The 27928-nt window shown below is 40.2% G+C and overlaps 1 protein-coding gene and 1 long non-coding RNA gene across 6 annotated transcripts in view; one reads left to right on the forward strand and one right to left on the reverse strand.

Moving 5' to 3' along the window:
• JAKMIP2 (janus kinase and microtubule interacting protein 2) overlaps window positions 1-25865 on the forward strand; it is a 69813-nt gene extending 43948 nt beyond the window's left edge. For 2 of the 4 annotated variants that reach the window (XM_039219194.1, XM_039219196.1), the window contains 6 exons: window positions 664-732; window positions 3758-3835; window positions 5794-5997; window positions 12134-12199; window positions 16289-16359; window positions 25058-25865. In XM_039219194.1, the coding sequence (XP_039075125.1) occupies window positions 664-732; window positions 3758-3835; window positions 5794-5997; window positions 12134-12199; window positions 16289-16339 (468 nt within the window). In that variant the 3' untranslated portion in view covers window positions 16340-16359; window positions 25058-25865. Of the gene's footprint in view, window positions 1-663; window positions 733-3757; window positions 3836-5793; window positions 5998-12133; window positions 12200-16288; window positions 16360-16867; window positions 16928-25057 lie in introns of all 4 variants that reach the window. The other 2 variants (XR_005525867.1, XM_039219195.1) reach the window with 2 other exon arrangements.
• Window positions 7607-12541, reverse strand: LOC120221676. 2 transcript variants are annotated; one of them, XR_005525868.1, is made up of 3 exons: window positions 12269-12541; window positions 11693-11830; window positions 7607-8371 (listed from the first exon to the last, which is right to left on the reverse strand). It is a non-coding gene; the product is annotated as an uncharacterized LOC120221676 (long non-coding RNA). The 2 variants fall into 2 exon arrangements; XR_005525869.1 differs by having other exon boundaries at window positions 7607-8393.
• Window positions 25866-27928: the final 2063 nt, after the last annotated feature.

Here is a 27928-nt window from a genome sequence, read left to right on the forward strand (position 1 = left end):
TATTATTCAAAATCTTACTCAAAATCTAATTTTACTCAGGGTGTTGATCAATGTTAATATCAGTGCCATGTAAGAGGATGATATATTCTAAGTGTTAGGAAATGTAAGTTTTTTAATGTGATATAAAATACCTCCACTCAACAAAAATGATTCTTCAATACTTAGCTGTCATCAATTTCATACACTGAAAAATGGCTATTTCTCCAGTCTCACCTGGCCTTCTTTTCATTGTTTCCTCCAACCATGAAGAATTGGATATCTCTTCTGCTTGAAACTTTCCTGTAATTTTTGCCTAATCATCTCTGACTCAAATTGATCAGACTCCAGTGCAAGTGTCTCTTCCAAGAAAGCCTCCTATGATGTTCTCTAATGAAGGCAAAAAACATGTTGGTCTTATTCACCATCAAAGCCCCAGTACCTACTGCAGTGCCTGACATATGGTAGACATCAATGAATGCATTTGTTGAGTGAATGAATAAATGAATGAATGAATGAATGAATGAATAACTCTATTTCCTGAACAAAGAAATAAAATGCACCAAGTTTTCACTTCAGTTCTCTGTCTGCTTCCTGAGGTAGGAGGAGACAAAGCAACCTAAGACTATGCCATATACTCCACGTCAAGCAGTCATGTCAGATGTTTTTGTCTTGTTTACTCCTTAGTGGATCCAGCAAATCGAAGGAGCAGAGGCTGCTCTGCACCAGAAAATGATGGAGTTGGAAAGTGACATGGTGAGTACAAAGATGAGGCATCATAAAAATGAAGAAATGTAGGGCACCTGGATGGCTCAGTGCTTAAGCATCTGACTTGAGCTCAGGTCATGATCTCACAGTTTGTGAATTAGAGCCCCAAATCAGGTAAGCATGAGCCCCACTTAGGGTGAACCCCATTTCTCTCTCTGCCCCTCGTGGGATTCTCTTTCTCTCTCTGCCCCTCACTCACTTGCACCCTCTCTCTCTCAAAAAGAATATTTTTTTAAAAATGAAGAAAAATGGACAAGGCAAGTGGAAAACAACTATTTTCTACCAGTTTCATTGGCACTGATGAAAGTTTGCAGCTTCCCATTGTTTGGTGTACAGACTGGGGAATGAAATTCCTGAAAGTACCCCACAATTTAAAGTCATATTCTTCAAAGCCATGTTGTATTTTTATAATATTTCCAAAACAAATGCTGAAGAAAATTCAATTAGGTGTTTTCTTAGGCTAAATAATTGTTCCACCAAACACTGTCACAGTAGAAATTACAGAAATGATGAGTATAACTCTGATTTTAAATATCTCTAAGCCACCTAAGGCCCATTAGGATTGCCACTATCAGAAACAAAACAAAACAAAATAACAAGTGTTGGTGGGAATGTGAAGAAATTGGAACCCATGCACGGTTGGTAGGAACATAAAATGATGTGTAGCTGCTAATGAAAATTCAAAATAGAATTACCATATAATTCAGCAATACCACTTTGGGGTATATGCCCAAAATAATTGAAGGTAGGTTTTTCAAAGAAATGCTTCTACACCCATGTTCACAGCAACATTATTCACAATAGTGTAAACATGGAAGCAACCCAAGAGTCTATCGCTGGATGAATGGATAGTAAAATGTGGTCTGTACATACAGTTAATATGATTAAAACTTTAAGAAATTCTAACACATGATATAACATGGATGAACCTTGAGGATATTATGCTAAGCGAAATAAGCCAATTGCAAAAAGACAAATAATGTATAATTCCACTTACATAAGTATCTAGAGTAGTTAGACAAATAGAAAGTAGGAATGATAGCTGTCAGGAGCAAAGAAGAAGAGAAAATGAGGAGTTGTCATTTAATGGATACAGTTTCAGTTTTGCAAAATGAAAAGCATTCTGGAGATTGGCTGCTTAACTGTGTAAATATACTTAACACTACCGAACTGTATACTTAAAAATGGTTAAGAGTAATTTTTTGTGTTTTACCGTAATTAAATATTTTTTAAATCCCTAAGCACAGGAATTGTTCATTATAACTTACAGGAATACATAGAATTTTATAACTGTACTGTCATTAGTGTTATGACTACTAAAAAACAGGTAATGATTCCTCAGGTTAGGGAATCCTTTAACAAGAATAACTTGCAGGGCACCTAGATGGCTCAGTCAGTTAAGCATCTGACTCTTAATTTCAGTTCAGGTCATGATCTCACAGTTTATGAGATCGAGCCCTACGTCGGGCTCTGCTCTGACAGTGCGGAGGCTGCTTGAGATTCTCTCTCTCTCCGCATCTCTCTGCCCCTCCCCCTGTCCATGCTCTCTCCAAATAAATAAATAAACATTATATAAAAGAAAGAACAACTTGCATTTATATAGATGTGACGGCATACACATCATTTTGCTTATATTTTACACAGAGTTTATGTTTTACCGAACGGTTAGACCCTAAAGTCAGAGCATGTAACAAGCACTCTTTATCTTTTTTAAAAACCCTTGAAAATTCTTCAAATGTACAAATATTAATTACACAATTAGCCTGTACCAGGCACTGTTCTGGGTACTGGAGCTCAGAGATAATCAGGAAAGCACAGCACAATGACTGCATGCAGACAGTCTCTCAAAAATAGATGTAGTCGTTTTCCTCCAGCATTGGAAGAGGTCCTTGTCCCTTCAGTTAAGCAAACAAAGAAATAATTGAGTGTACTTGGGGCTATGTTGCACAGAAAGATATATATGTATGTATCTTTATTATATTTTATTTATATTTATATTATAATTTATTTATATTTTAACATTTATTTACTTATTCATTTTTGAGAGAGAACCTAAGTGGGAGAGGGGCAGAAAGAGAGGGAGACAGAGGATCTAAAATGGGCTCTATGCTGACAGGCTGACAGCCCTGAGCCTGATGTGGGAGTTGAACTCACGAACAGTGAGATCTTGATCTGAGCTGAAGTCGGATGCTTAACCGATTAAGCCACCCAGGTGCCCCATGAGATATACATATTTTTTAATGTTTATTTTGAGAGAGACAGTGAGAACACAGGTGGGAGAGGGGCAGAGAGAGAAGGAGGGACACAGAATCCAAAGCAGGATCCACGCTGTCAGCACAGAGCCTGATGTGGGACTCAAACTCCTTAATCCAAAGTCAGATGCTTATCCAACAAGGTGCCCCACAAAGGTATATGTCTAAATGGTAATGGAAGGATGCTCACAATGTGAGCGCAGGCATGCTGACACTGAGGACAAGCAAGGGAACTTGAGATTTCAGTCCCAGCTCGTGCTGGTTTTGTGGCAGGAGCAGAAGCCCCTTCATGAAGCGACATTGTGGTTGGAATAGGCCCCATTCCCTACATCATTATCCATCTTCATGTTTGCTAATTGTACACAGATAATTTTGAATATTTTTTTATTATACAACTGTGCATATTACATTTCAAAGCATCCTTACAAAACTAGACTCACAATATATTTGCACAGATACACTTATTAGTAACTCTGTCCTTAACCACATGCTCTTGGACTGGCATAAAAATCCTTGAGAGCATTCCGTGTGGTGGATTGTTTGCTCCATCTTTTATACTTCTTTCCATTGATTTTCACATTCTCTGTGTGAGGCTATGAAAGTTGAACTATTTCCCTAACAGACAAAATCTATGACCCTATAAATGCTAGTGACTGGTCTTGTGGGGAAATTAGAGGAAACATTCATCAATACCATTTATATATCGCTTCCTAGTAAACTAAGATAACTCTTTTCTCTTTCATTGCGGCCCCTTTTTATAGGAACAGTTCTGCAAGATAAAAGGCTATCTGGAGGAAGAGTTAGACTACAGAAAACAAGCTCTCGACCAAGCATATATGGTAGGTACCAAAAGCACTCCGGACACCCAGAGCTCACAGTCCTGTGCTGTGGAGTGAAGCACCTCGTCACTTGTCACGCCACGTACGTGAATAGACCACAGCATTCAAGCTCATTTTTCCAATGGTTTCCATTTCTGGTGTTAGAACAAATACATCCCTACCTCCTTCCTGTTACAGTACTCATAGTATTGAATGTGTACTTAATTATGCTTCATATAAAACAATTGTTTTATAAAATACTTTTTAATGAGAGACAGGTTGGATGGTACCATAAGATGAAAGAGAAATTTTATTAAATCAAATCTAATTGTTTGGGAGCCTTGTGTAGTAAGAGAATAGTAGAGCATTTAATGCCTGTTGTGTATATTTTTCCTTTACATATTTCTCATACCAACCTTATGGAGTATGGGTAATATGCTTATTCCTGTATTACATATGAGGAAATGAAGGCTTGGAGAGTCAAAGAACTTTGCCTGAGAGAGGAAGCAGGTAGTGCTCAGTTCTGACTCCAGACCCTGTGGCCTTCACCACCATAATCCGGCCACAGTAAATGAGGCTGTTGGGGAAATGGGTTGTGCCTTTTTCTCTCCCATAGAAGGCTGTGTGGACTGAGGACCACATCTGATTCATTCCCCGTACCAAATTCATAACACATAATCCCTAATACGGGACAACAGCTTGTATTTCTTCTCTCCGTATACTGTCCCCACCACCACCATTAAGTCACAGTAATGACTCAAGAGATAAAGACCAAACTTAAAAGGGGAACATTTCAAGGAGTTGCTGGTAGAGGTTTTTATAATGCTTTCCTGGAAGCAGCCTGAGTCACTTTGGGGATAAGAGTGAGGCACTTAGCCCCTGCTCGTGACAGAGATGAATTAGTATTCTTCTTCAAAATAAATAAGAGATTCTGAGCACTGCTCAATGGGGAAAGGAGAAAAATGAGAGTTGGTCACCAGAGAACAAAGAAGGAAGCCCTTTCTCCCCTCCCTTCCTACCCTTTTTTCCTTGCCTCCTCTACCGACACATGGTCAGGTTCAGGTGTTTATGTGTCCCATGACCGAGTACTCATCCCAACAACCACATTTCATGTGAAAATGATGAGATCTGTTCAGTACAGTACAAGAGCTAGGAGAACACTCTGTACCAAGGCATGACCATTCACCTCCAAGTCATAGGAGGTAAGATTGTAGATTTTGGTGACTATATCTAAAGCATGTTTAAAAAAAAAAAACCTGGGATATAAGGAGTAGTAGATTCTTAATCCAAAAGAAAGACGACTCAAGGAAGCATTTTATAGCCAAAGCTGCTGTAAATCTCAGAGTATTAAAAAACAGACCAATTCCAAAGACTCCAGACCATTTTTAGATCATGTCTCCCAATTTGCAAGTTAAGATGGGGAGAATGTAAAGCCATCTTCAAGTTCGTATGTGTGTCATGTGGAAGAGAAGTGGCATTTTGTGCATGAAATAGATCTCCAATTTCAAGTATTCCAACTTTCTAAATTTCAACTTAGAAATTTCCAGTGCTTATTTCTAAAAGTACAGCCACCATGATAGATGTCTACATATCTGAAGGGTTGTTAGGTGGAAGAGACAACAAATCTATTCTCAGCGACATTTGAGAAAAGAAAAATGTACAATTTTCATAACAAAGTAAGGACTTCCTAAAAATGAAAGGTGTATGAAATGGACAGGATCCCAAGAAAAGGAACAAATTCCCCATCATCAGAGAAGTTCATGTATTGTTAGCTGGATGACTCGTATGGAGTCCTGCAAAGGAGATTGTCAAAATGGTAGTTTGACTGGATAAGCTTTGAAATTGACTTTAGTGCTACGATCCTGTATGACTACAATAATACATAACTCCCCTCTCCTCCCACACGCAAGTGTCTCCCTTTGCATACCACACGGAAATGCTAAGTTCCAAAGTTAGACTTTTCTAATTCTGTTTGCCAGAGAATCCAGGAACTAGAAGCTACTTTGTACAATGCTCTGCAGCAAGAAACCGTTATCAAGTTTGGTGAATTATTAAGTGAAAAACAGCAAGAAGAGCTGAGGACAGCGGTAGAAAAGTTACGACGGCAGATGCTGAGGAAGAGCAGAGAGTATGACTGTCAGATTCTTCAGGAGCGAATGGAGCTCTTACAGCAAGCCCACCAGGTGAGGACAGAGCTGCTGCATCTGTGTAGGATTGGTACTAAGCAAATGGCACTTAGTTAAGTACATGGTACTGAGTCTGGGTGAGGAGAAGCCGAGGAGCTGTATGTCATCTGCAGAGAGTAAGATACAGAACTCTTGGTTTCCACCTAGACTCAGGGACAGGATGACATTTTGTAATGATTCAGTCCCGAGAAAAGTGGCATTCCGGAAGCATCACATAGTGCTGCTATTTCAGGAACTGCTTTTTCATGAAATACCCTTTGGGTCTCCCAGAACCTGATTAGCTCCCTTATGCAGGGAAGCAAGACTCTCCCCAGGACAGAAATACTGCTTCCTCCTGTTCCTCTTCCCAGTCCATAATCTAGCCTGATCAGATAATTTGAATAGGATAAAAGAGAACAAGGGCCTTTTTCTTTATTCCCAGAACAAACAGCAACAACAGTAAAGCCTGGAAGCTGCCGCTTACTTACTGGCATTTGCTATGTCAGGAACTAAACTAAGGGCTCTACTTACATCATTGCATTTAATCTTCACAGTAGCCCGCTAAGGTAAGTATTCTTATTATCCCATTGATGAGACAACGATACTGAAGATACCAGTGCTTAAGTGATTTGCCCAAGGTGACACAGAGAGCCAGCACCAGACCCAGCGTCACCTCGGGTGGGCATGACTCAGGGCCAGTGCGAGTAACCACTGTACTACAACTCTCCTGTGCAGCTGGAGCCCTCTCTGATTGATACAACCCATCTGGACCAGCAAGACTCCAGAGACACTCACTATTAATTTGTAGCCAAAATTCTTAATTCCATCTCTTAGTTCATGGCTTAGCTTGACAGGTGAGGACTTAAGGCCCAGGTCAAAAAGCAGATTCCAAAAGAATTCCAAAATTGATAGTGCCAATAGGATTTGGTACTCAGAAGCTGAGATAAGCAAGAGATACAAAATCCAGGTGAGCTATATAAGAAGTAGGAGTCCTGTGGTCTTTAGAGATCACGGTGAGTGGAAATGCAACAGGTTATTTTATGACACCCATAAGAACAGTTTGTGGGGAACAGGACACTTAGCACACTTCCTACACAGCCAGGAGTTGTGCGAACCTTGATAGTCGATTATCTGAGTTAACAGGGAACTGTGAAGCCGTTTGTCCCAGAGATGGTGAACACAGGCATGTTTGTTTCAGTGCCCCTTCAGATTCTGTCATAAAGTGCTGGGGTTTGATCCTAGAGAGCTTTTCAGTCCTTTAATAATAGACTCCATGGCATCATTAGTTGGGGGGAATGAAAGTGTCCTCTGCATAAATTTTTTATACTGCAAGAGCACTTAATTAATTTCAACAAATCATGGGCTGTGCCATGGAACCACAGAAGTGCTTTTTTTTCTTTTTCTTTACTTTTTTAAATGTTTATTTATTTTTGAGAGAGAGAGCATGAGCTGGGGAAGGGCAGAGAGAGAGGGAGACACAGAATCTGAAGCAGGCTCCAGACTCTGATCTAGCTGTCAGCACAGAGCCCAATATGGGGCTCAAACTGATGAACCTGAGCCGAAGTCAGATGCTTAACCAACTGAGCCACACAGGTACCCCAGAAGGATTTATTTTTAAGATGGGCAAAAAGTAATCTAAATTTATTGGTGACTAAAACCTTTGTCATTTTTCTGAGTCTCTAAGCAAGCCAAACCTGAAAGACATGGTTTTGTTTGCTTTGTGTTAAGCTGTCCAGTGAGAGATACATTTCTAAGCCTCAGATTTCCATTGAAATTTTCTATCTCCCAAACAAATTTTCATTAGAAAATTTGCCTTTTCTAATTATTTCTTACTCTTTTCCCCACCCCCTTATAATCAGTAGATTTGATTTAAAACAATTAGTCCAGGAGGTGTTGGCCAAGATTTGTCACGTGTAAGTATGTGATCCAGTTAACTCCTAGAGCATATCCCTATTTATTGGACATTTCTGCTTGAATGGTTCACAGTGAACTCATAAGAAACATACCTAAGTGTGCATTCTTCTTCTTTCCCCTTCTCTCCCCATTGGCCTGCCTTGGTCAGTAGAATTAACATATCCCAAAGCACTCAGGCTGGAAACGCTGAAGTCTTCTTTGTCCTTTATCTGCAATCATTAATAGAGCAGTACATCCAATTAGTATTTCTCCAGAAGTGTTTTTGAAGCTGGTCCATTTTGTCCATACTTGTAACCTGAGGCATAGAGCAGGACCTTTCAATCCTGCAGCAGATCCCAGATGCTGCCAGATGTCCTCTTATGTAACCCAAATCCATCATCTAGGAATTTATTCAGTCACTGTTTAAATGCACTTTCTAGACTTTGGCATGCCAGACGTGGAGAATTCACATGGACTCGGCTTTTACAAAGCCTAGGACCTATTGAAGGAGACAAAGGAGGCTAACACACAAAAAACTAATTATGATTGATATCTGTTGACAAGTGGCATAAAAAAATCATATGCAGTATGCTACAGGGATTGAGTGGTGGAGAGGACTTCCTGCCCCTCTCTCTACTTCATCATGCATATCACTACATGTCCTTTCACCTTTCCTCATGGTCCATTTTTCCTCAAAACCCACATGATCTCAATTTCCAGTTGGGTCTAAGTCTATGCAGGTCTCTCCAGATCCTTCATTAGCTGGCTACCCCTTCCCTGAAAACCTGATCTGAGACAATCTCCAGAGCATACGGTCCTCTCCACTCATACAGAACTCTTCTTGGTACCCCTTGGGTCATGACTCTCACCTCCAAGCCTTTGTTAGCATGATCATTCACCCTAAAATGCCCTTCGGTGTCTGCTGCATTTATCCAAATGTTCTCATTTTTCCAGTCCCAGTTTAAGATCCACCTCCTTTAGGATGTTCCCCTGATAATAATGGACTGCATACTACTGCCAAAAATCTGTACTCCATACTCTGTTACACATTCTTTTAAAACCACATATTGAGAGCCTGCTTGTGCCAGGTCCTAGGAATATGATGGTAGACAAAGACTTAACGGTCACTGCTCTTATCTGTCCTAGAGGCAAAAAGGGTCAAAGCAACAACGCAAGTGAACAATGACCAAGGTAATTTCAGAGAGAGACAGAAAATGCTCTGAAGAAAAGTATACAATGTGTGTGTGCATTTGGGAATAGGATTCGCCCTTTAGACTCACTAGGCAGACCGGGTGTCTCTGAAGATGTCTGAAACCCAAGGGACCAGCCACACAAAGATCTTGGCAAAGTGCCCCAGAAGACAGGGACGACAGAGTGTAAGTCGCTATTGTGGAAACATTTGGAATAGTCAAAGAACAGAGAGAAGGCCATAACAATGGAGCACATATAGCCAAGGTGAAGCAGCTGTGAGGTGAAGCTGGAGCGGGAAGACAAGACTAAATCACACTGGACCTTGAAGGAAGTTGGGTTATTTTCTGAGCGCAGCTTGGCTACCTCTCCCTTATTCTTACTCCTCTTCCTCTCCCCCTTAAACTCAGGGCCTGCCCCGATTATTCCACCTGTCAGGAGTGCACACAGCTGCTGTAGATGGATGTACTAAATTAGAAACAGGAAGAGCTAGCAGTAAGCTGTCACCCCAGTCCTGATGCAGACAACAGTGACTTGGTGTACTTATTAGCAGGACAGGTAAGAGTGATAGAAAAGGCTTCTATTTTGGACCTGAGAAGGTTCTCCGTTGGATGGGGTGGCAAGTGAATGGGAAAGGAAAGAAGTAGAGCATGTAGCACACAACTGTAGCATAAATAACTCATGTACTCAACACGCATAGGCAGCTTCTTTGTACTGAACTCAGTCCTACTTACTAGAGATTGGTGATGAAGTTACAATGGCTTTGCCATTGTTTACTTATTCTACTTAATTTGTTTTTCCCTGTGTTTTCAACTTTGTCTCCCCATCTGATTCTGATGATTCTTTGAGACCAAAAATTGACTGGTGTCTGTATTCTCCATTATATCTAGCATAGACCTGACCTTTGTAAGAGGTGGCCCAACAAACACACACTTGGTGGCTGAATAGACACAGTAGTAATCTCACATGTCCATGATTTTGTTGAGATAATACTTGCCTCCACATTCAGTAGACATATCAAGGAATTACACGTACCCTCAAGGTAGAAATGTCTAGCAAATTTATTCTTTTATTGTGTAGCTTTGGCACCTGAACAGCATTGTGGAAATATACACAAACACACACATCACTCCCATGTACACGCAGCATTAGCTTCCAGGCCCCTTGTCTTACCCTGAATTCATTGTCTTATAATTTCAAGGTCAGCCTTAATAGTCTCTCTGACGCAAACAACCTCATCCTCCTCTGCACAAACCTCAGCCCCTTCCTTTTAAAGCAGACTCCTCAGTCTCCTTACTCCCTACATTTGGTCAGATGATTCTATTTTTTATGTTTATTTATATATTTTTAGACAGGGAGAGAAAGAGAGCATGCACATGTGTGTGTGAGTGGGAGAGGGGCAGAGAGACAATCTCAAGCAGACTTCACACTGTCAGCACAGAGCCTGACATGGGGCTCGGACTCACAAACCAGGAGATCATGACCTAAGCTGAAATCAAGAGTGGAACGCTCAACCAACTGAGCCACACACGTGCTCTTGGTCAGAGGATTCTTTATGGTAGGGACTGTCCTGTGTATCTTCCTGGGCTCTGCCCATTGGATGCTGGTTACAACCCCCACCCCAGGTGTAATTATTGACCACATGTGATTCAGAAATGTCCAGACAGTCAGATAGTGATGATGGTTGCACAACTTTGTGAATATTCTAAAACCACCAAATTGTACACTTCAGATTAACTAACTTTAAAAGATATCCAGACATTGCCAGATGTCCTCCGGGGGCCGGAGTCATCCTCCATTGAGAACTACTGTTTCACAGAAAGGGGGATACAATTTCCAAATTCAAGTATTTGTTCTAGCTTCCCCTTTTTCTCCCCAAATTGCATTATAAAAACCTCTCTTTCTATATTATTACCCCTTTAGCTTCCGCCGTTTTCTTCTCAGACTCTAGTCCATTTTCTGATTATTCCCAAGAGAAGCATTAAATAACAAACTTATACTGTATAACTATGTGCCATGAACATAAAAAGCCTTTAGTTGTCTTGAAATTTGAAGATTTTTCACTTGCAAATAAATGTGTGATGTTGATTTCAAATCTGTGCTTCTTAAATCACTGGAATTTTGTTATACAATTGACAGGTAAGTTCAAAGAGTTCTGGAACTAACTATTTTGTCTTTAGGATTACTTATGCTTTTTGCTATGTTTAGTTTTCCCCTAATTTAATCAGTTTCCTCCTTGGAATATTTGTCCAACTCTAGTCTCTACTTTGTTTTATGAGAATTGGCAAGTCCTGCTTTTGGAGTAAATTCTACCCTAAAGCAGAGATCAAATACAGTTGGAAAGAAAGGGTAGCAAAAAAACAATGGGACTGTTTGCATTTGTGATAATCAACAGCTAAAGATCCCAATCCAAATGGCTACAACCCAGTTAGTTTCTTGCTCACTAGTTCCGGGACATCCTGCAGTCTGTATGAGGAAGTGGTATGCCCACTTCTCCTACTCTCATTCCACTGGCCAGACAGGTCTTGTGGCCAAGCCCAAGGACAGTGGGGTGAGAATGTTAGCTCCCTCATAGGCATAGGGTCTGTAGGGATAGGTGCATAGATGGGGTAGCAAATTTAAAAATACGTACGTAATTAATGCCGTGCTTTTCCATCACAAGTGTGGGTAATCCAACCGTCTTCTCAGTATGGAAAAACATCTATGTGATGCTTCTCACTCCGACTACTTTTTTTTTTTTTTAATTTTTTTTTTAATGTTTTATTTATTTCTAGGAGAGAGAGAGAGACAGCGTGAGCAGGGGAGGGTCAGAGAGAGAGGGAATCACAGACTCCGAAATAGGCTCCAGGCTCTGAGCTGGCAGTCAGCACAGAGCCCGATGCGGGGCTCGAACCCACGAACCGTGAGATCATAACCTAAGCGAAAGTCGGACGTTTAACCGACTAAGCCACCCAGGCGCCCCTCGCTCTGACTACTAATGTTAATGTTTTCGCAGCAAGTTTTGTGTTTTAGGTTGGCAAACAATCTTCTTATTAAACACCCACTAAGTCTTTCTCTTTTTTCCTTTCTTCAGAGAATTCGTGACTTAGAAGATAAAACAGACATCCAGAAAAGACAGATAAAAGACTTAGAAGAAAAGGTACGTGTTAAATTCAGTGCGAATTTGTCTTTAACTTTCAGACCAGAAAATAATAGGAGTTTCACTCACCGTGTTGTGTTTCTTCTCTGTTACTGTGTATCTTGCTGAGGCAGGTATTGTCATGGTCAATATAAACTTCACCGTCAGTCAGTCACCAGCATCCCAGAAAAGGTTCTGTCTTCAGCAACCTAGCCTGGACATGTTTGCCTTTTGTGTTGATTCCTATTTTTTGCTATGGGTGCTTTCTTTCCTCACTTCCCCTCTCTTATCTTGGTTTCCTTTCCAAAAGTTTCTTTTGAGTTTTGTGACTGTACTTTGCTCTTTCTTTTCAAAATCTTTTTGGTCCCTTTATGGAAAAAAAAAAACAAAAACAATCATTCCTGTTATTGTTGATAGAAAGCCCTTTCTTCCTTGTGCTTCATTGTCCCCTCCATGGTAAGTCCAGAAACTTAGGTTGACACATGATGAAGATGCCCTCACGTCGCTTTCCCCAGTGGCCGGAAAGACTCCTCCAAGTCAGCCAACACTTACAGGGGAGAGTGTAGTAGTTCTGAAAGGTGGCATTTGGAAGTGTGCATGGTGGGGGATGGGAGAGGGCTCACACAGGGGTGCTGGACAGGCTGCAGTGAGTCCAACAATCTTAAGACAACAACACTGACCCTGCCCGTGATGCCGGGAGCACCGTGCTGAGGAACACAGCAAGGATGGCAAGAGGCCTTCCCTAGAGTTTCAGTCTGATTTCCTGTGTGGCGAAAGAATATGGCTATTTTGCAGCATCTTCCATGGGCACCCAAGAAGAAAATAGCAAACCATCTGCTGCTTCTGAGACAACGATCAGGTTTTTCTTCATCCCAAATTACTTCTGTAGTTACCCATACATGTGAGATCAGAGAGAGTTAGTTGGTCGGGGCCAGAGGCCAGACCATCAGCAGCCTGGATTCTTATGAAGGCTGGGTCTTCACATACTTAATTGACCTTGGGTATGTGACCGAGACTTGTCTAAGCCTTATCTATAAAATAAGGATGATAAAGCTTGCCCTCACCTCTTCTCATGGGTTCCGTGAGGAACAGATTAGGTCACTTAAGTGAAAATTACAAAACACTGAGGGTGTTCGATTAAAAAGTAGAACTCCCAAAATTTCCAGACATAAAATACACAGCCTCTGCAAAATTGTAAATTTGAGTGGTCTTCATTTCAGAATTGTGTCGTTTAGCTCTATGGGACTGAATGAGGCAAAGGTGAAGTACAGTAAGCTAAAGACCGAGTCTGACTTCCCAGCATTTGGCAGAAAACCCACAGAAGGTGGGGACTGTTTCCAGTCTCTCTGGTTGTCAGCGCACATGCCTGATGCCTTCCATTTCCCACAGCTTCAAATGGCTAGCTCTTGGTTCTAGGAATTTTCTGTGCAAAGTCTCAACCTGCTCCACAGCTGACAAAGAGGAAGCCAGAATTAAAACGAGAAACTTCAGTTTGGTTCAGGCCCCATTCATGTAAGGAAAACCAAACTAAAAGCAGGGGGGTGTTAAAATCTCTATTAATATCACTACCCTAGGCATTTTCTTTCTTTTTTTTTTTAAATGTTTATTTACATTAGAGAGAGAGAGAAAGACAGAGAGTGAGCAGGGGAGGGGCAGAGAAAGAGGAGACACAGAATCCAAAGCAGGATCCAGGCTCTGAGCTGTCAGCACAGAGCCTGACGTAGGGCTGGAACTCACAAACCATGCAATCATGAACTGAGCCGAAGTTGGATGTTCAGCCAACTGAGCCATCCAGGCGCTCCTACCCTAGGCATTTTCTTATTAAACCTCATGGAAATGTTAGAGGAAGGCGATTAAGATTATGTTCACTGCCAAAATTCACTGAACTTTTCATTTCATGGATCTGAACTCTTTAAACATTTATAATGGGGTAACGTACATAATGGTGAATAAGGATTCTTTAGCATCCAAAGCAGCATATTCCACATACAGTAATAAATTAAGCCACTTCAAAACAATCCATTTGGTTTCTGACTAGAGATTTGAATGAGAGACAAGGTTTGTGACATACCTTCTATTCCCTTGACCCCAGTTCACACACACAAACCCAGAAAAAATGCTAAAGCTCACCTATGTGAGAGCTATTCTTCTTTCTTTTCCTTGGGGTACTTGAACAACTCCTGAGGGTCCATGAAGTATTCTTTCTTTATTCCTAATTTCCATGCACATGGTTAGTATGTGTAATGTGATGATCACACGTAACAGAATTGCCTCACATATGCAGTTTTACCTCAGCCCAAGCACTTCCATGTTCATTGGCTTCATCGACTCTCTTGAGAGTTACTCTGTGAGTCAGACACAGCGGATATCAGGATCCGCTTTTTTACAGGTAATAACACAACAGGTCAGAGAGATTAAACACCATTCCCAGGACTATGTAACCAGTCCATATCAAGTCTAGAGGCCAGGATGTCTGACTCCACATGCTACGTTCGGCACCCTGAACTGCCTGGACAAAGAATCTCATTGCCATTGAGGTGATGGGCACCTCCTCATACCCAGAGAGGTGGCACTGATGTCTGAGCTCCTCAGAGGAGTAGTGGAAGCCTCCCTTTCCTCTCCATTTTCTGCTACGGGCATCATTTTACCACTCTCCATCTTCAAGGAGTTGAAAAAAAAAAAAGGACAGAGTTTCTGCTTTCTGGACTCATAGAACAGTCACCAACGCTTGACTCTTAGCACCATTTTTATAACTTGTCCCTACAGTTTTGCTACAGTGAAGCCAGAGCCCTGTAAGCAGTGGCATTAAAGGACACATGCCAATAACCTGCTCAACATTAGAATGCCATACACCACCATTATTCAAGGAAGTCGTGTCTGACAAAATGCTCCTGAAGTGTGACAACAAGGTCAAAGTCTGACTCTGTAGGAGTGCCTCATCAAGGAAATTGGTATTTGAAAAACACGGGTCTGACCTGCGGCCTTCTACAATTAGAATGCGGTTGGTTATGTACCACTGCTACACAAGCACGTCTGTTCACTCAAGTATCTGCTTTTCTGGCAAAGGTTCTCAGTGAAGAGAGACAAATCAGACTCCATTTAACTTCGATGAGTCAAAGAAGGAGAGAATATCTGCAAAGCATGGAGGTTCGAACAGCAGTGTGTGTTCATTATCTGAGGCGTCCACTGATGTATAAGCATATTTCATACCACACATCCTTGCTTGTCCAGGGTAGACCCAGGCCATAGCTGATGTCCTGATGTAATTACTGATAGTGTCTGCATTTCCACCTCAGAAGTAGCCCACTGTGGATGATTTATTATATGTTTACCTCACATATTAATATCCTCTCTGCTATGCCTTACTCAAATTAACCAAACAATGATAGCATTAAGTGATGAAGTGGATACTCTGATCATATTTTTGTAGTTTTGATTTACCCTGCCACACATTAAAAAACAGACAATAATATAGAATAAAGTAAGATTCAGGAGGCCTAAATTCAAGGCTTTACTATGACATGAAATGACATGCAATTAGACTATTAATGAACTGTTCTGTGCTTACTTTTCTCACTTAAAGAATTAGGAGCTTAAGGCCCATGATCTATTAGACCCCCCCTCAGAATTCTAAAATGTATGAGTCCATAGGGCGCCTGGGTGGCTTAGTCGGTTAAGCGTCCGGCTTTCGCTTGGGTCATGACCTCGCGGTTCGTGAGTTCGAGCCCCGCGTCGGGCTCTGTGCTGACTGCCAGCTCAGGGCCTGGAGCCTGTTTCAATCTGTGACTCCCTCTCTCTCTGACCTTCCCCTGCTCACGCTGTCTCTATCTTTCTCCTAGAAATAAATAAAAAACATTAAAAATTTTAAAAAAATAAAATAAAATAAAATAAAATAAAATGTATGAGTCCATGTTAGTTGACACCAGTTATTCCTCACATTATTTTGCCAACAAATAAGTAAAACATATGTTTTTTTTAAACAAAAGGTGCTTGGTATGTATGTGACAAGTGGTCAGAATTAAGCAAAGTGGAAGAGCTTGAGGTTTTGTACTAGATGAATGACACTACAGAAATTCCAATTTACATAATCTTCTTCTTTTTCTTCTGCAGTTTCTGTTTCTATTCTTGTTCTTCTCTCTTGCCTTTATTCTATGGCCTTGATGTCAAGGTGCCTCTTAAAGGTAAGATTTCATTTAATTCTCAAAATATGGCTCTAAGAGGTATTTGATCAGAAGGATGCTGTATACAGTTACTAGTTACTAGTAATGCCCATGTTTGTTTGGTTTAAAAAAAAAAACAAATACATTTGGTTAGCTTAAATGCCATAAAATGAGAAACAGATCACCTGAAACTAATGTAACATTGTGTATCAACTGTGCTTCAATTTAAAAAAAGAGTAAAAAATGTGAGAAGCAGATCCAATCCATTTGGGCGATTATTAAAAAAACAAAGCAACCATCAAATAGGGAAATCAAGAATATTGTTCTAGTTAACTGTATTGCTTTGGGAAGTCTTAATGTCTATGGGGCTCAGTATTCTCATCTTTCATTATATGGAAAGAGCTGCTTCCCTCTCTGCGAAATGAAGAGATGCGAGTATATTTTTAGTATCTCTTCCAGCTTGAAAATTCTGATTCTGTAAGCTTAACAAGCTAAAAATGGCTGATTTATTTTTAACCCTTTCTCCCAGTCTGATTTCATCACAACTCAGGAAAGCAGGCTTTTAAGTGAAATTGGATCGTCTTTGCAAGTAAGATAACTTTCCGTGCCAATGTAGAACAATGAGAGTTTTATTACTACTAAATGATCAAGTCTGTGTCTCACGAATACATGTATAAATAATCTTAGACACTGATTCCCAAAGCTATGAAAAATACAGATTCCAAGTCCTTACCTCTGACTCAGTGGATCAGGTTGCTGGAGGTGGAGGTGAGATGGAGGGTGGGAGGAGTGGAGAGCAAGGACCAGTCTGTGTTTCTAACATGGATGTTAAAATGTGATTCTGATGTCTCCCGGGTACAGACACTGTGCCTCATGATAGCATTATTTAAAAATGAGGAAGGGCCAGGTGCTCTTCTAAATCCATATGTCATGGTCTGTGTCACTTTGGTTTTCCTATTAAGTTCTATTACACAGGGATCTTTCCTGGGCCTCACTTTATTCAATGTTTTCCATAGCAAGTTGAAGAATAGAGAAGAGACAGTTGCTCTCCCCATGAGTATCATCCCTGTTACCTAGGTGTGGAACCGACAAGCAAAAGTGCTTAGCATGGCCCGATACAAGGAAGGAGTTAAGCGTATATGCCCAGAAAGTTTATGTTCTCATATAATCAACTTTCTGGCTTTATGCGTTCTTCCAGAAGAGTTTCTTTTCAGACTGCCAGCCATCCTTTGTCTGGCAAGATGGATGGTGACCTTGCAGAACATAGGAAGAGGACTGAGTCTCTTAAACTGAATGAATCTGTGTAAGGTGAAATGGGTGAGATTTTCTAGGAGGAGGTAGGAATGGCCAGAGCATCAGAAAACAAATAGCTCTCCCCTACTAGGAATAAGAAAGAAAGAAACAGGACATGAGTACTATGTGGTAGTTGAGGAAAGAAAAATCAAAATTCATAAACACTATCAGAAAATGCATAGGTTTGAACAATCACATCATCAATGGCTAACACTTACACGCCAGGGGCTATTTTAAGCAATGGATACAGTGAACCACACAACACCCCCTGTAAAGTGGTGCTGATTTATTCCTTTCATTATAGTTGGAGAAACAGTAGCATGGGACTTCCGAGGCGGTAGAGCTACAATTGGCAGGTTTAGTATTCGTACCTAGACTCACTGTAGACATTTTTAGCCACTTTTAACCACCACACTGCCTCCCAAAGGAGAGGGCATCGCTGCCACATTGTGAGCACCATTTCTGTTCGTATATATCAGCAGTCAGAGGTGTCTTCTGCAACGTGAGCAGTACTGCTGGGCTGGTGGGTTTTGAGATTACATTGTGCTCATCTCTATACCTTTTCCCATTTTGTGGGACTCTTTGAGGGTTGTATAAGATTTAATTTGCTTTTCCTCCGTAGTAGCACATAACTGACACTTAGTAATTGTCTGTTGAATGAAAGGTCATGATTATAACTAATGAGAGTATAGCAAATCAGTGTGACAGTGCATCTGGGGTGTCTAAAATATGTGTAGGAAAATGGCTGAGTAGAGTTACAGCTTTGAAGTTACATATACTGTTAAGTTTGGATCCTGTCATTTACAGCCTATGTTGTGGTAACTTTAATCCACTTGAGATTAGGTTTCCTATTCTGTAAAGTGGTTGTGTTACCTACACCATGGTATTACATTCAGAGAACTAAATGAGATTGTGCATATAAAGGACTAATTGCATTGCTTGGAACATAGTTCAATCATCAGCAACTCTTAGCTGTTATTATTTTGAAGAGTTGGCTATCACAGTTACTGGATTCATCAATATAAAAGTTTGAAATTATAATCTCTGGTATTATCACATAGTTTACCACCTAAACCCAGAACAAGTACTTGCCTTTTCATCTCCTCTTTTCAGGGAGTAATCTAGATTTAAATAAGACATGACTAGAAATTGATGAATGCCATTTTTATCTCCATAGTAGCTGAGCTAGAGATAGGAAAAAAATAGGCGAGAAAAATGTTTGGCTTGTCTGCAGAGAGTAAAGGCATATGGCACATAACCTTAAAAATATTTTTCCTACTAAATTAAAGGCTTATATTCTGCTCTTTAACCCAAGAGTAACTTAAAGTATATGTAAAGATACCCTCCTTAAAATGAAGTGACTCATGCTTTTTTTCTTTTTGCAATTACAATTACCTAAGTCATTTTTGTCAGTGATGATCTAGAAGCTGCTGAAGGCTCCCAAGAAGGCACCCTTATTGCTCTCAGTGGCTGCCAAGTAACACAGGTCTATAGATTATATTGGGACTTTTGTCTTAAGGAGGGGGATTCCACGGGGTACCTGGGTGGCTCAGTCAGTTCACCGTCTGACTTCAACTCAGGTCATGATCTCACAGTTTGTGGGTTCGAGCCCCACATCAGGCTCTGTGCTGACAGCTCAGAGCCTAGAGCCTGCTTCTGATTCTGTGTACCCCTCTCTCTCTCTGCCCCTCCCCTCCTCATGATCTGTCCCTCAAAAATAAATAAATGTTAAAAAAATTTTTTTAAAGGAGAGGAATCCCAGGTAGTTTTATGAGATATCATCTCCTCATGCATTCTGGATATTTATTCTAAAGAAGTAGTATACCACAAATTATTCCATGTTAGTTATATCAGGAGAAGAAAACGAGAGGAGTACACAAATAGCTATCACTGGGATGTTAATATCCAGGTTAAAACAACCCATTGAAAACCCTTTTCTTCTGAAGAGGGACAGGTTAATAAAGAACATAATGGAACCAGCTCTGTTCATTATGAAGCTTGGAAGACCAGACAAAGAACAGGTAATCATGATCCTTCATCTATGTATCCTGTTTCCTTTTTTAAGAAAATTTTTTAATGTTTATTTATATTTGAGAGACAGAGAGAGAGACACAGAGCAAAAGCAGGAGAGGGGTGGCAGAGAGAGAGGGAGACACAGAATTCAAAGCAGGCTCTGGGGTTTGACCTGTCAGCACAGAGCCTGACATGGGGCTCAAACTCATAGATGATGAGATCATGACCTGAGCCCAAGTTGGAAGCATAACCGACTAAGCCATCCTGGTTCCTTTTTAATAATTCTTTTGTCAGTCATGACTCTTGAACTTGATAGCTCTATATTTTCACTTCCATCTAGTAACATAGAACATATTAAAAGGCACATAATACTGTGTTATTTTTCTAATCCAAAAAAAATTTTTAAATAGATACTGTAGTATAAGAACAGCCACAGTTGATTGGTTACAAATTCTCCATTAAAATATGCAAATGTTCATTTCTTATTACATTTATAATTTTCAGTCCCTCCTCCCATCAAGGCCTTCAGTGGCCTGTGGAAAACTAATGGCAGTAGGATTCTACAATATTTATTGTTTAAAATGAAGAATTTTACTCCGTATTCTTTTATATTGATAGGAAAATTCTGTAAGATGAATCATTGTATTCCAGTTAATCAGTCTTTCTTTATGTAGATGTATCTATTAGCCTTCACCTAGTCATATTAAGATTGTTTCCCTATCTGTCTCACAATGTTGACTATTAAGAAAGCACAGAGTAGGCTTATGCTTGATCTTTGTATCTTCAATGTCTACAACAGTGTCTTTTACATACTAGCTGCTGAATACATTTTAAATTGACACATGGTCAAAAGGATAGACAGATGAATGAATAAATAGTTGGGTAAATGAAATTGAAAGCAGATTTATGACATGTTAGATTGTAGCCCCGGATAACATAGTAGTGTAATACCAAGATAACTATCTGATTTGCTCTGGATAATAACCTAAAGAATAAGTGAACAAAGGAACAGATACATGAACAAATATGTTCTCCCCCAACTCCCTAGGAGGATACCCTACTAACTCAGTTCATTGCTTCTCCAGACACTCTTACAACTCACTATCCACACAGCCACTGAGTAAGTGTTAGGAAACACAGATCTAATTGTGCCCCCTTCCTGGGGTGCACATTATTAGGGTGAAATCCCAGTTCCCCCACGTGCCCAATGGAGCCCTGTGTGATCTCACTGCAGTCTCTCAGGCTTTCCCTTGCCCTAGGAGCTCCCTTGATGAGTCTTACTCCCTTCTGCCTCCCACAGGAGTTTGCCTACACAGTCTTTGTGTGCACAGTACTTTCAATCCTGCTTTATCTAGTAAACACCTACTCCTTATCCTTCCAATCTCAGCTCACTTGTGATTCCCGCAGGGAAATCTTCCTTGATTTCACTCCCGGCAATATTTAACATGCATTTGACTTGTTTTGGTTGTTGTTGCTGTTTTTAATTAATAATACCTCTCTCCCTCATCGTATATAGGTTCATGAGGGCAGAGACCATACATGTTTCCTTCGTCCTTGTAACCCGAATATCCAGATAGTGCCTAGCTTATAGCTGGAAATCAATAAATACTTCTTTTTTCTTATTTTTATTTTTATTTATTTTTTATTTATTTAAGTTTATTTATTTACTTTGAGAGAGACAAAGAGGCCATGCACATGCAGGAGAGGGACAGAGAGAGGGAGAGAGAATCCTGAGCAGGCTCTGCACCATCAGCACAGAGACCAATGCGGGACTTGAACTCACGAACCATGAGATCATGACCTGAGCTGAGGTCAAGAGTTGGAAGCTTAACCAACTGTGCTACCCAGGTGCCCAATCAATAAATACTCCTTAATGATAGTGATGATATTACGGTAAGGAAGAGAAAGAGGATATCTCTTTTGTGATTGAAAGAGTGTATTTCATATCTATTTTATTTAATTGAGCATTCCTATGAAATAAATACTATTATATGTCTCTAAACACTAATATCTTAATATAAAAACTTAGCAGGTATTAGCATCTACTATTTTTCCTAAGGATTAGGTGATACTATATAAGTAAAGCAACCAATATAGTACCTGGCACATAGAAAGACACATTTAAAGCCAAGTTCCTAGGACATACCGAGCATTCTGTCTTGGATCATGCATTGTGAGACGTGCTTCTGTCTACTTTGGCCATATATTTCCCACACCACAGTCAACTATTTCATATCCATTTGCCCTGCCCATCTCAGTGTAAAATCAGGGACTCAGGGAAGCCTCCCGTGATCCTCTGACTTCAGTTACATTTCATTCAATATTACTTGCCTTTCTCGGTGGCATTCTCATAGACCCCCAGGACCAACAGGGTCTGTTTCCTCATCTGTAAAAAGGAGGCAATAAGCTATCCTTTATTGAATATTTTACCATACAATAAAGTATATATGAGGACTGATGGAATGGAAGGTGTCATGAAGGCCCTTAGGGGTCTAGATGGTACACTTGGTTGGGTGGTGGTGCCCTTGATTAGAGATACAGGAAGCAGGAAGAGGGCGTGACTGCTGTCAAGGATTTGCAGGGATCTGTGGTAACTAGAGATCAGGAGGCGGCTACAGTTTGTTCATCAATATGCCTCTAAATATTAAGATCTAAATGACCTTCTTCTAGCAGTAAGAAAACCCTCAAGAATAGTGAACATAAGTAGCCTGCCAATTGAACCCGACTAATATTCGCTAAGTGTCACTTGTGAACCAGCTGGCCTGGTGAGTACTTGGATACTAGAATCATAGGGCAGAAGTGACATTGCTGTGCTCATTCACTTAGAGTCTGGTGGCAGGTGGTAAACTCTCAGAAATGATAGCTGCAGTCAGTGTTTTACCAGGGAGGAAACTAAAGCCCACTGACATTAAGCAACTCACTGAAAAGAATCCCTGAGGCTCTGTAATATCCAGATGGCCTTCTGAACCAAAGATGAATTTATATTCTATACAGTTTGAGTTAGAGTATAATGACCTTTAGTTCACTGAAAATTAGTCATCAACGGCGGACCATTGGATAGCGCTTTATGTATTTGGGATGCCCATTTGAATAAATGTGGCTTTGCTCCAAGTTCCTTTACAGATACTCACTGTACAGAAATTTAATATTCTGGAAGACTACAAGCCCATTTGTTTTTTTAAACCAACATGGTTTTACTCAAATGATGGGCTTTACTGGGGCGCCTGGCTGGCTCAGTCAGTTAAGTGTCCGGTTTCAGCTCAGGTCATGATCTCATGGTTCGCAGGTTCGAGCCCTGCATAGGGCTCTGTGCTGAACTCTTCCTCAGAGCCTGGAGTCTGCCTCAGATTCTGTGTCTCCTCTCTCTGTCCCTCCTCTGCTCACACTCTATCTCTCAAAAATAAATAGATGTAATTTAAAATCAATTTTTTTTAATGATGGGCTTTATTTCATTTGTGACAGGCAGAAATGATGCCTATGTGTTTTGAAACAGAATTTATGATTTATTTCTGAGAATGTATAAATTGAAGGCTTGCAAGTAACAGACTTTCTGGATTTACATATTTTATATAGACATATATATATACTATATACATATATATATATTATATATACACACACACACCTTAAAGTATCTTTTATATAGACTAAGATCAGTTCTCTTCACTACCAAGGGAATATGGGAATTATACTTTTAAGTAGGTTTTGGGGCTCTTCTCTCACTGGGATGTAAATATGAACATAATCTATTTTTCTCAAAACATAGCTTTCACTCAGGTTCCAATTATTATCTCTCATTCTTTAAAAATGCCTTAGGCCAATTCCCCCATTTTTTAAGCCACTTTCAGTTCTTGGAAGTCTAAGTCAGTTTAAAATTCAACCTCAGACTCTGTTTAATCGCATTTCTTCCCTATCCCAAGTGTAGCGGAAGGTTCGTGGTCTGGCCCTGAGAGAGCACTCCCTCTTCCCTCTTCAAATCTTGGTTCTCCAGGAGGGCAGGAAAGAGATAGAGGAAAAAGGATACATGCCTCTCAACTCACTTGACAGTGGTTGTAACCCTCCCCGCTGGTGGTTGATGCTATTTCTCTGGCTGCTACTGAGCAGTTATTGATGTGCTTTCTGGTGAGAGGTGGTGAGCGACTGGCCATGTGGGGGAACATGTGTGTGCGTTCTTCAGAGGCTGTGCAGGGCATGCCCATGGCAGTATTCCCTGAAGGTGTGCGCTAGGCGAGCACTGCTCTGTGTTTGAGCAGTGGCATGTGAGTGTCATTTGTGCAAGCACCACCATTTTCTATTTATGCCACCTGGCACCCCTCTTTCTCCACCTCAACCACTGCACTTCCCCCTACTGGTTCTCCTCTGTGACTCTGTGACTCTGTCATTCCTGTCCAGTCTAGTCTTGAGGAGCAAAGTGGCCCTGCAGATAGGAATTCCAAATAGTTCTGACTTGCACTTAGGACAGGAATTCTTTTGAATCTTTAATTTGTGTCTGGTGGGTGGACTGGCAACTCTCCTGGGGTACCAGGGGTCTCCCACCTTAGATCAAGGATCCCACTTTGGATCTTGATCTTGATCACTCTATCTAGGTACCAGTAAAATCCTGCTACAGACATAGTATTTTTATTTTACATATGGAGCAGTTAAGGATTAGAGAACTTAAAGACATACAGCGAGAAAATGTAAGTCCTGTGTTTCTTCATCCATACTATTGAGACTCTAACAGCCATGTTGTTAAGTAGTACATGATAGCATGTCCTCTGTGCCATCTTTGGTTGTTTGGAAGAAGAGATGATTATGTCCTTAACTGCTAACCAATTAAAAACCCAGACATAGGGACTTAGAGCGGAATAGGGCTAGGAGTCCTAACTGGCATAGTCCAGGGACATACCTTTTCAGGAAGATCGCTGGAGCCAATGAAGAAAACTGTATGGCATAGTTCCCAAGTTAGCACCGCAGGGTAGAGACCACCCGGCACTGGATACAATTGTTGAGGAGGAAGTGTGACATAAAATTAGGTCACTGAAGGGCATAGACATACCTGTTTTTAAAAATAATCTCACATTTATATTTGGTGGTATGATAATTCATTAGAGATTCTTCAGGTCTTGTCTTAGAAGGCCACAGAAGAAAAGGCAACAATGATAATTGCTAATATGTCAGGCCACTTATTATGAAACAAAAACTGTTAATTGCTTTATATGCATTTAATGGTTATGTTGCAATAACCATTAAAATAGATCATTCTATTTTCTTATTCAAAATTCAAGTAATTAAGCTTAGAAACTTCATTGATGTAACTTGCATGAGATCATAGAGTTCAAAAAGGTGGTAAAGAATTTTTTTTAAAGAACTTTTTTCCTGTTTCAGCCATGGACAGAAATGATGATTAAAGAATTTTCCCTCTGTTTTACAGAGTAACCGAAAACACGGATAAGACTCCAGAAAGGCAAATGCTACTAAACCTTCAAAGATGGCAGAAATGTTTACAACAGTGAGAGGGAGATCAAAAGCTAAGAACTACCCTGTAGCCAGGACTACAACTGTGTATTTTAAAGCCATTATTCAAGGTTTCTTACTTGACAGTTCCTACATGACCCTGTTGAAAATCTACAATATATGCTGCATTTAATGAAACATGTATATGTCAAACCAGAAGAGAAGAACTATAAACATATATTGTGTAAAGAAAAAAAAAATCAGCAATGGAAACAGTTTCAACAGATCAAGGAAAGATGTGTCTTGGGCATGGAACCAAAGTTACAAAGAAACATTCTACCCCTGCTGTGCAGGGGGATCATTTTAATGTAACACCACACCCCATGGAAACACTAGTCCCAAAATAAACATTTTAAAAAATCAAAACAAGCAAACAAAATAAAAAAAAAACAAACAAAAAAACAAGGGGGGGGTGGGGAATGAAGCACGAGGAATACCTATGAGGAGCTATTTACAATAAAATGTTTCATTTGAAAAGTCTGGTTTCTTACTACAGGGATTTGCTTTTTGTCTTTATTGTTGTTTAAAACTCAGGAACAGAGACATCTGCAGTGTGAATGGGAAGAAAAGCAGTCTCCCGTTTGTCTTTCTGCAAAAGGTGAAGCTTGTGGAATGCACTCCACAGATGACAGAGGATCACGGTGAGCCCCGACTAAACCGGCCACGTGGCGAGGCAGAGGACCTTGGCGAATGTAACATAAGAAATAAAAGCAGATTTGATGCTTCCCTGGCCTTCTGTCACATCTGTGTTCCTCCACGAACAGACTGATCTCACTCCTATTGAAAATTAAGAAGACAATGCTCTAAATCACAAGCTCCCTGCCGTAGTTCTGTTTCGAATGCCAACATCTATAGGGAACACGGGCCAGAGAGCATCTCTGAATCCATTTCTAAAACACTGGTTTTCAAATGGCTGCTTAAAATTGCGCGCAAATAAATATGTTATACGATTTGAGTAAAAACACACAATAGAGGCGATAAGTAAACTTCTACCAACAGTTGAGTTTGCCACAGAGATGTGAATATTAAATAAAATGATGATTATTTTTTAAAGTATCCTGATATGCCTAGAGCATTCTGACCTCTTGTCATTTAGACTGATAACATTTTTCCCCCAGAGAGCTGACCGCAATAAGACAGCTCTACTTTTTTTATACAGAAACAACATAACGTTACTGATAGGGTCATTTTCTACCAGAGGCAATTAGAAGACTGGTACTTTTCCTAAGTTATGTAATACTGAGTCTTAGATTCAGCTCTGAGGGCCAATAAATGTTCCTGAAATCTAATTTTACACCTCATTGACTGTAGGTAACACAACAGCCTCAATTTTTCAAATTGTCAAGGTTTTATTTACAGGGCTAGATTTCCCATGCATGAAGAATGTGTGTAGGGAGCCAGAAACTCTTTCTATGAAATGCTACACGAATCCTTCCAGACGTGAGTTCAGTATCTTATTCTTTGGTTTTAGCACTGGCATTTTCAAAGCCAGAACAATAGCCGAAGAATAGGCAAGAAAGGCTAGAATGCTGGGGTCCCACTTTTTGTCCTTATATTTACTGCTGACCCAGGTATCTTTGGCCCAGTCACTTAACCTCTCTGTGCCTCAGTTTCCTCATCCGCAAAATGAGGTTAAAATGCTTTTTCATAAAGTTAGGTGTTTTTTGTTTTTTGCAATTCTCGAACAAGAGGTGCTTAAAGTAGCACAAAGTGCTTTGTAAAAAATTTGACGGCTGTATTATTTGACTTTCTTGTATTGTTGAGAAAGAGTCCCCTGTGTAATAAAATAGTGCTTCCGTCTGGTTGAATCTAAGCACTGCAGCACTGAAGTTTCCCATCAAACTACCTGGGATATTGCTAGCAATAAAGGTTGGGAGATCCAGATCCGGGATCTCTGATAACCTATAGTAAATAGATCATCTCATGCTTTTGAATGGGATAGAAGAATATCATTTCACTGATAAGCATCTCCTAGCTCTCTTTATTGCATATGCATGCCATGAGACAAAACTCCACTTTTATCCTAGGAGAGCCAACTATGAAATTAAGGCTTGGAGTAACCAATAGTATCACATAATTAGTCTGATTATCCCTTTCATTTTGGAGAGATGTACTACTGAGCAATATGTCTTACTGGGAATATACAAAATATCTTTCTGCTGGATTCTTTACTCAACCGGGTAATTTGTACACTAAATGTGAACAGCACATTCATTGTGCAGGCAATGTAAGAGAAGGTGCCACTACAGTCTGCTATCCAGCCCTTTCAGATCTCAGAATATATGCAAGAGGATGAATTCTTCCCTATCTTTGACTTCTCTCTTCTGTTGCTCTTTATAGATCATTCCAGGGTCCATCTGAGCAAATTCATACTCCATCTGCTATATCAACCCTACTTTCCATCATCTTGCTTTTTCCTCCAAGAAACTTGTATATTAAATTTCATATCTAAACACTGATTTAAAGGATTAGAAACATTTGGAAAAACAGTGTGGCTTGATCATGTACCTTATCTGTTATAAATTTGATTGTATCACACACACACACACAATCATACAGGTAGGATGACTAAGCAGCTTTTGATGTTTTTAGGGTGAATGCAAAAGCAGAGATTCTTTGTTTAACATTCAGGAGATGAGCAAAGTTCTCTAGATTTTAGGCTAAATCGTGATGCTTTTACTAAGTCACCTTACTTCTGATCCTCACAATTAACATATTGGATGAGGCTGAATATTTTGATAGGTACATCTCTCTTTTATTCATTTCAACAATTATAAAAACATTAACA

Source organism: Hyaena hyaena, unplaced genomic scaffold (genome assembly GCF_003009895.1).
Source record: "Hyaena hyaena isolate Hyena2069 unplaced genomic scaffold, ASM300989v1 scaffold_797, whole genome shotgun sequence".
NCBI classification, from domain to species: domain Eukaryota; kingdom Metazoa; phylum Chordata; class Mammalia; order Carnivora; family Hyaenidae; genus Hyaena; species Hyaena hyaena.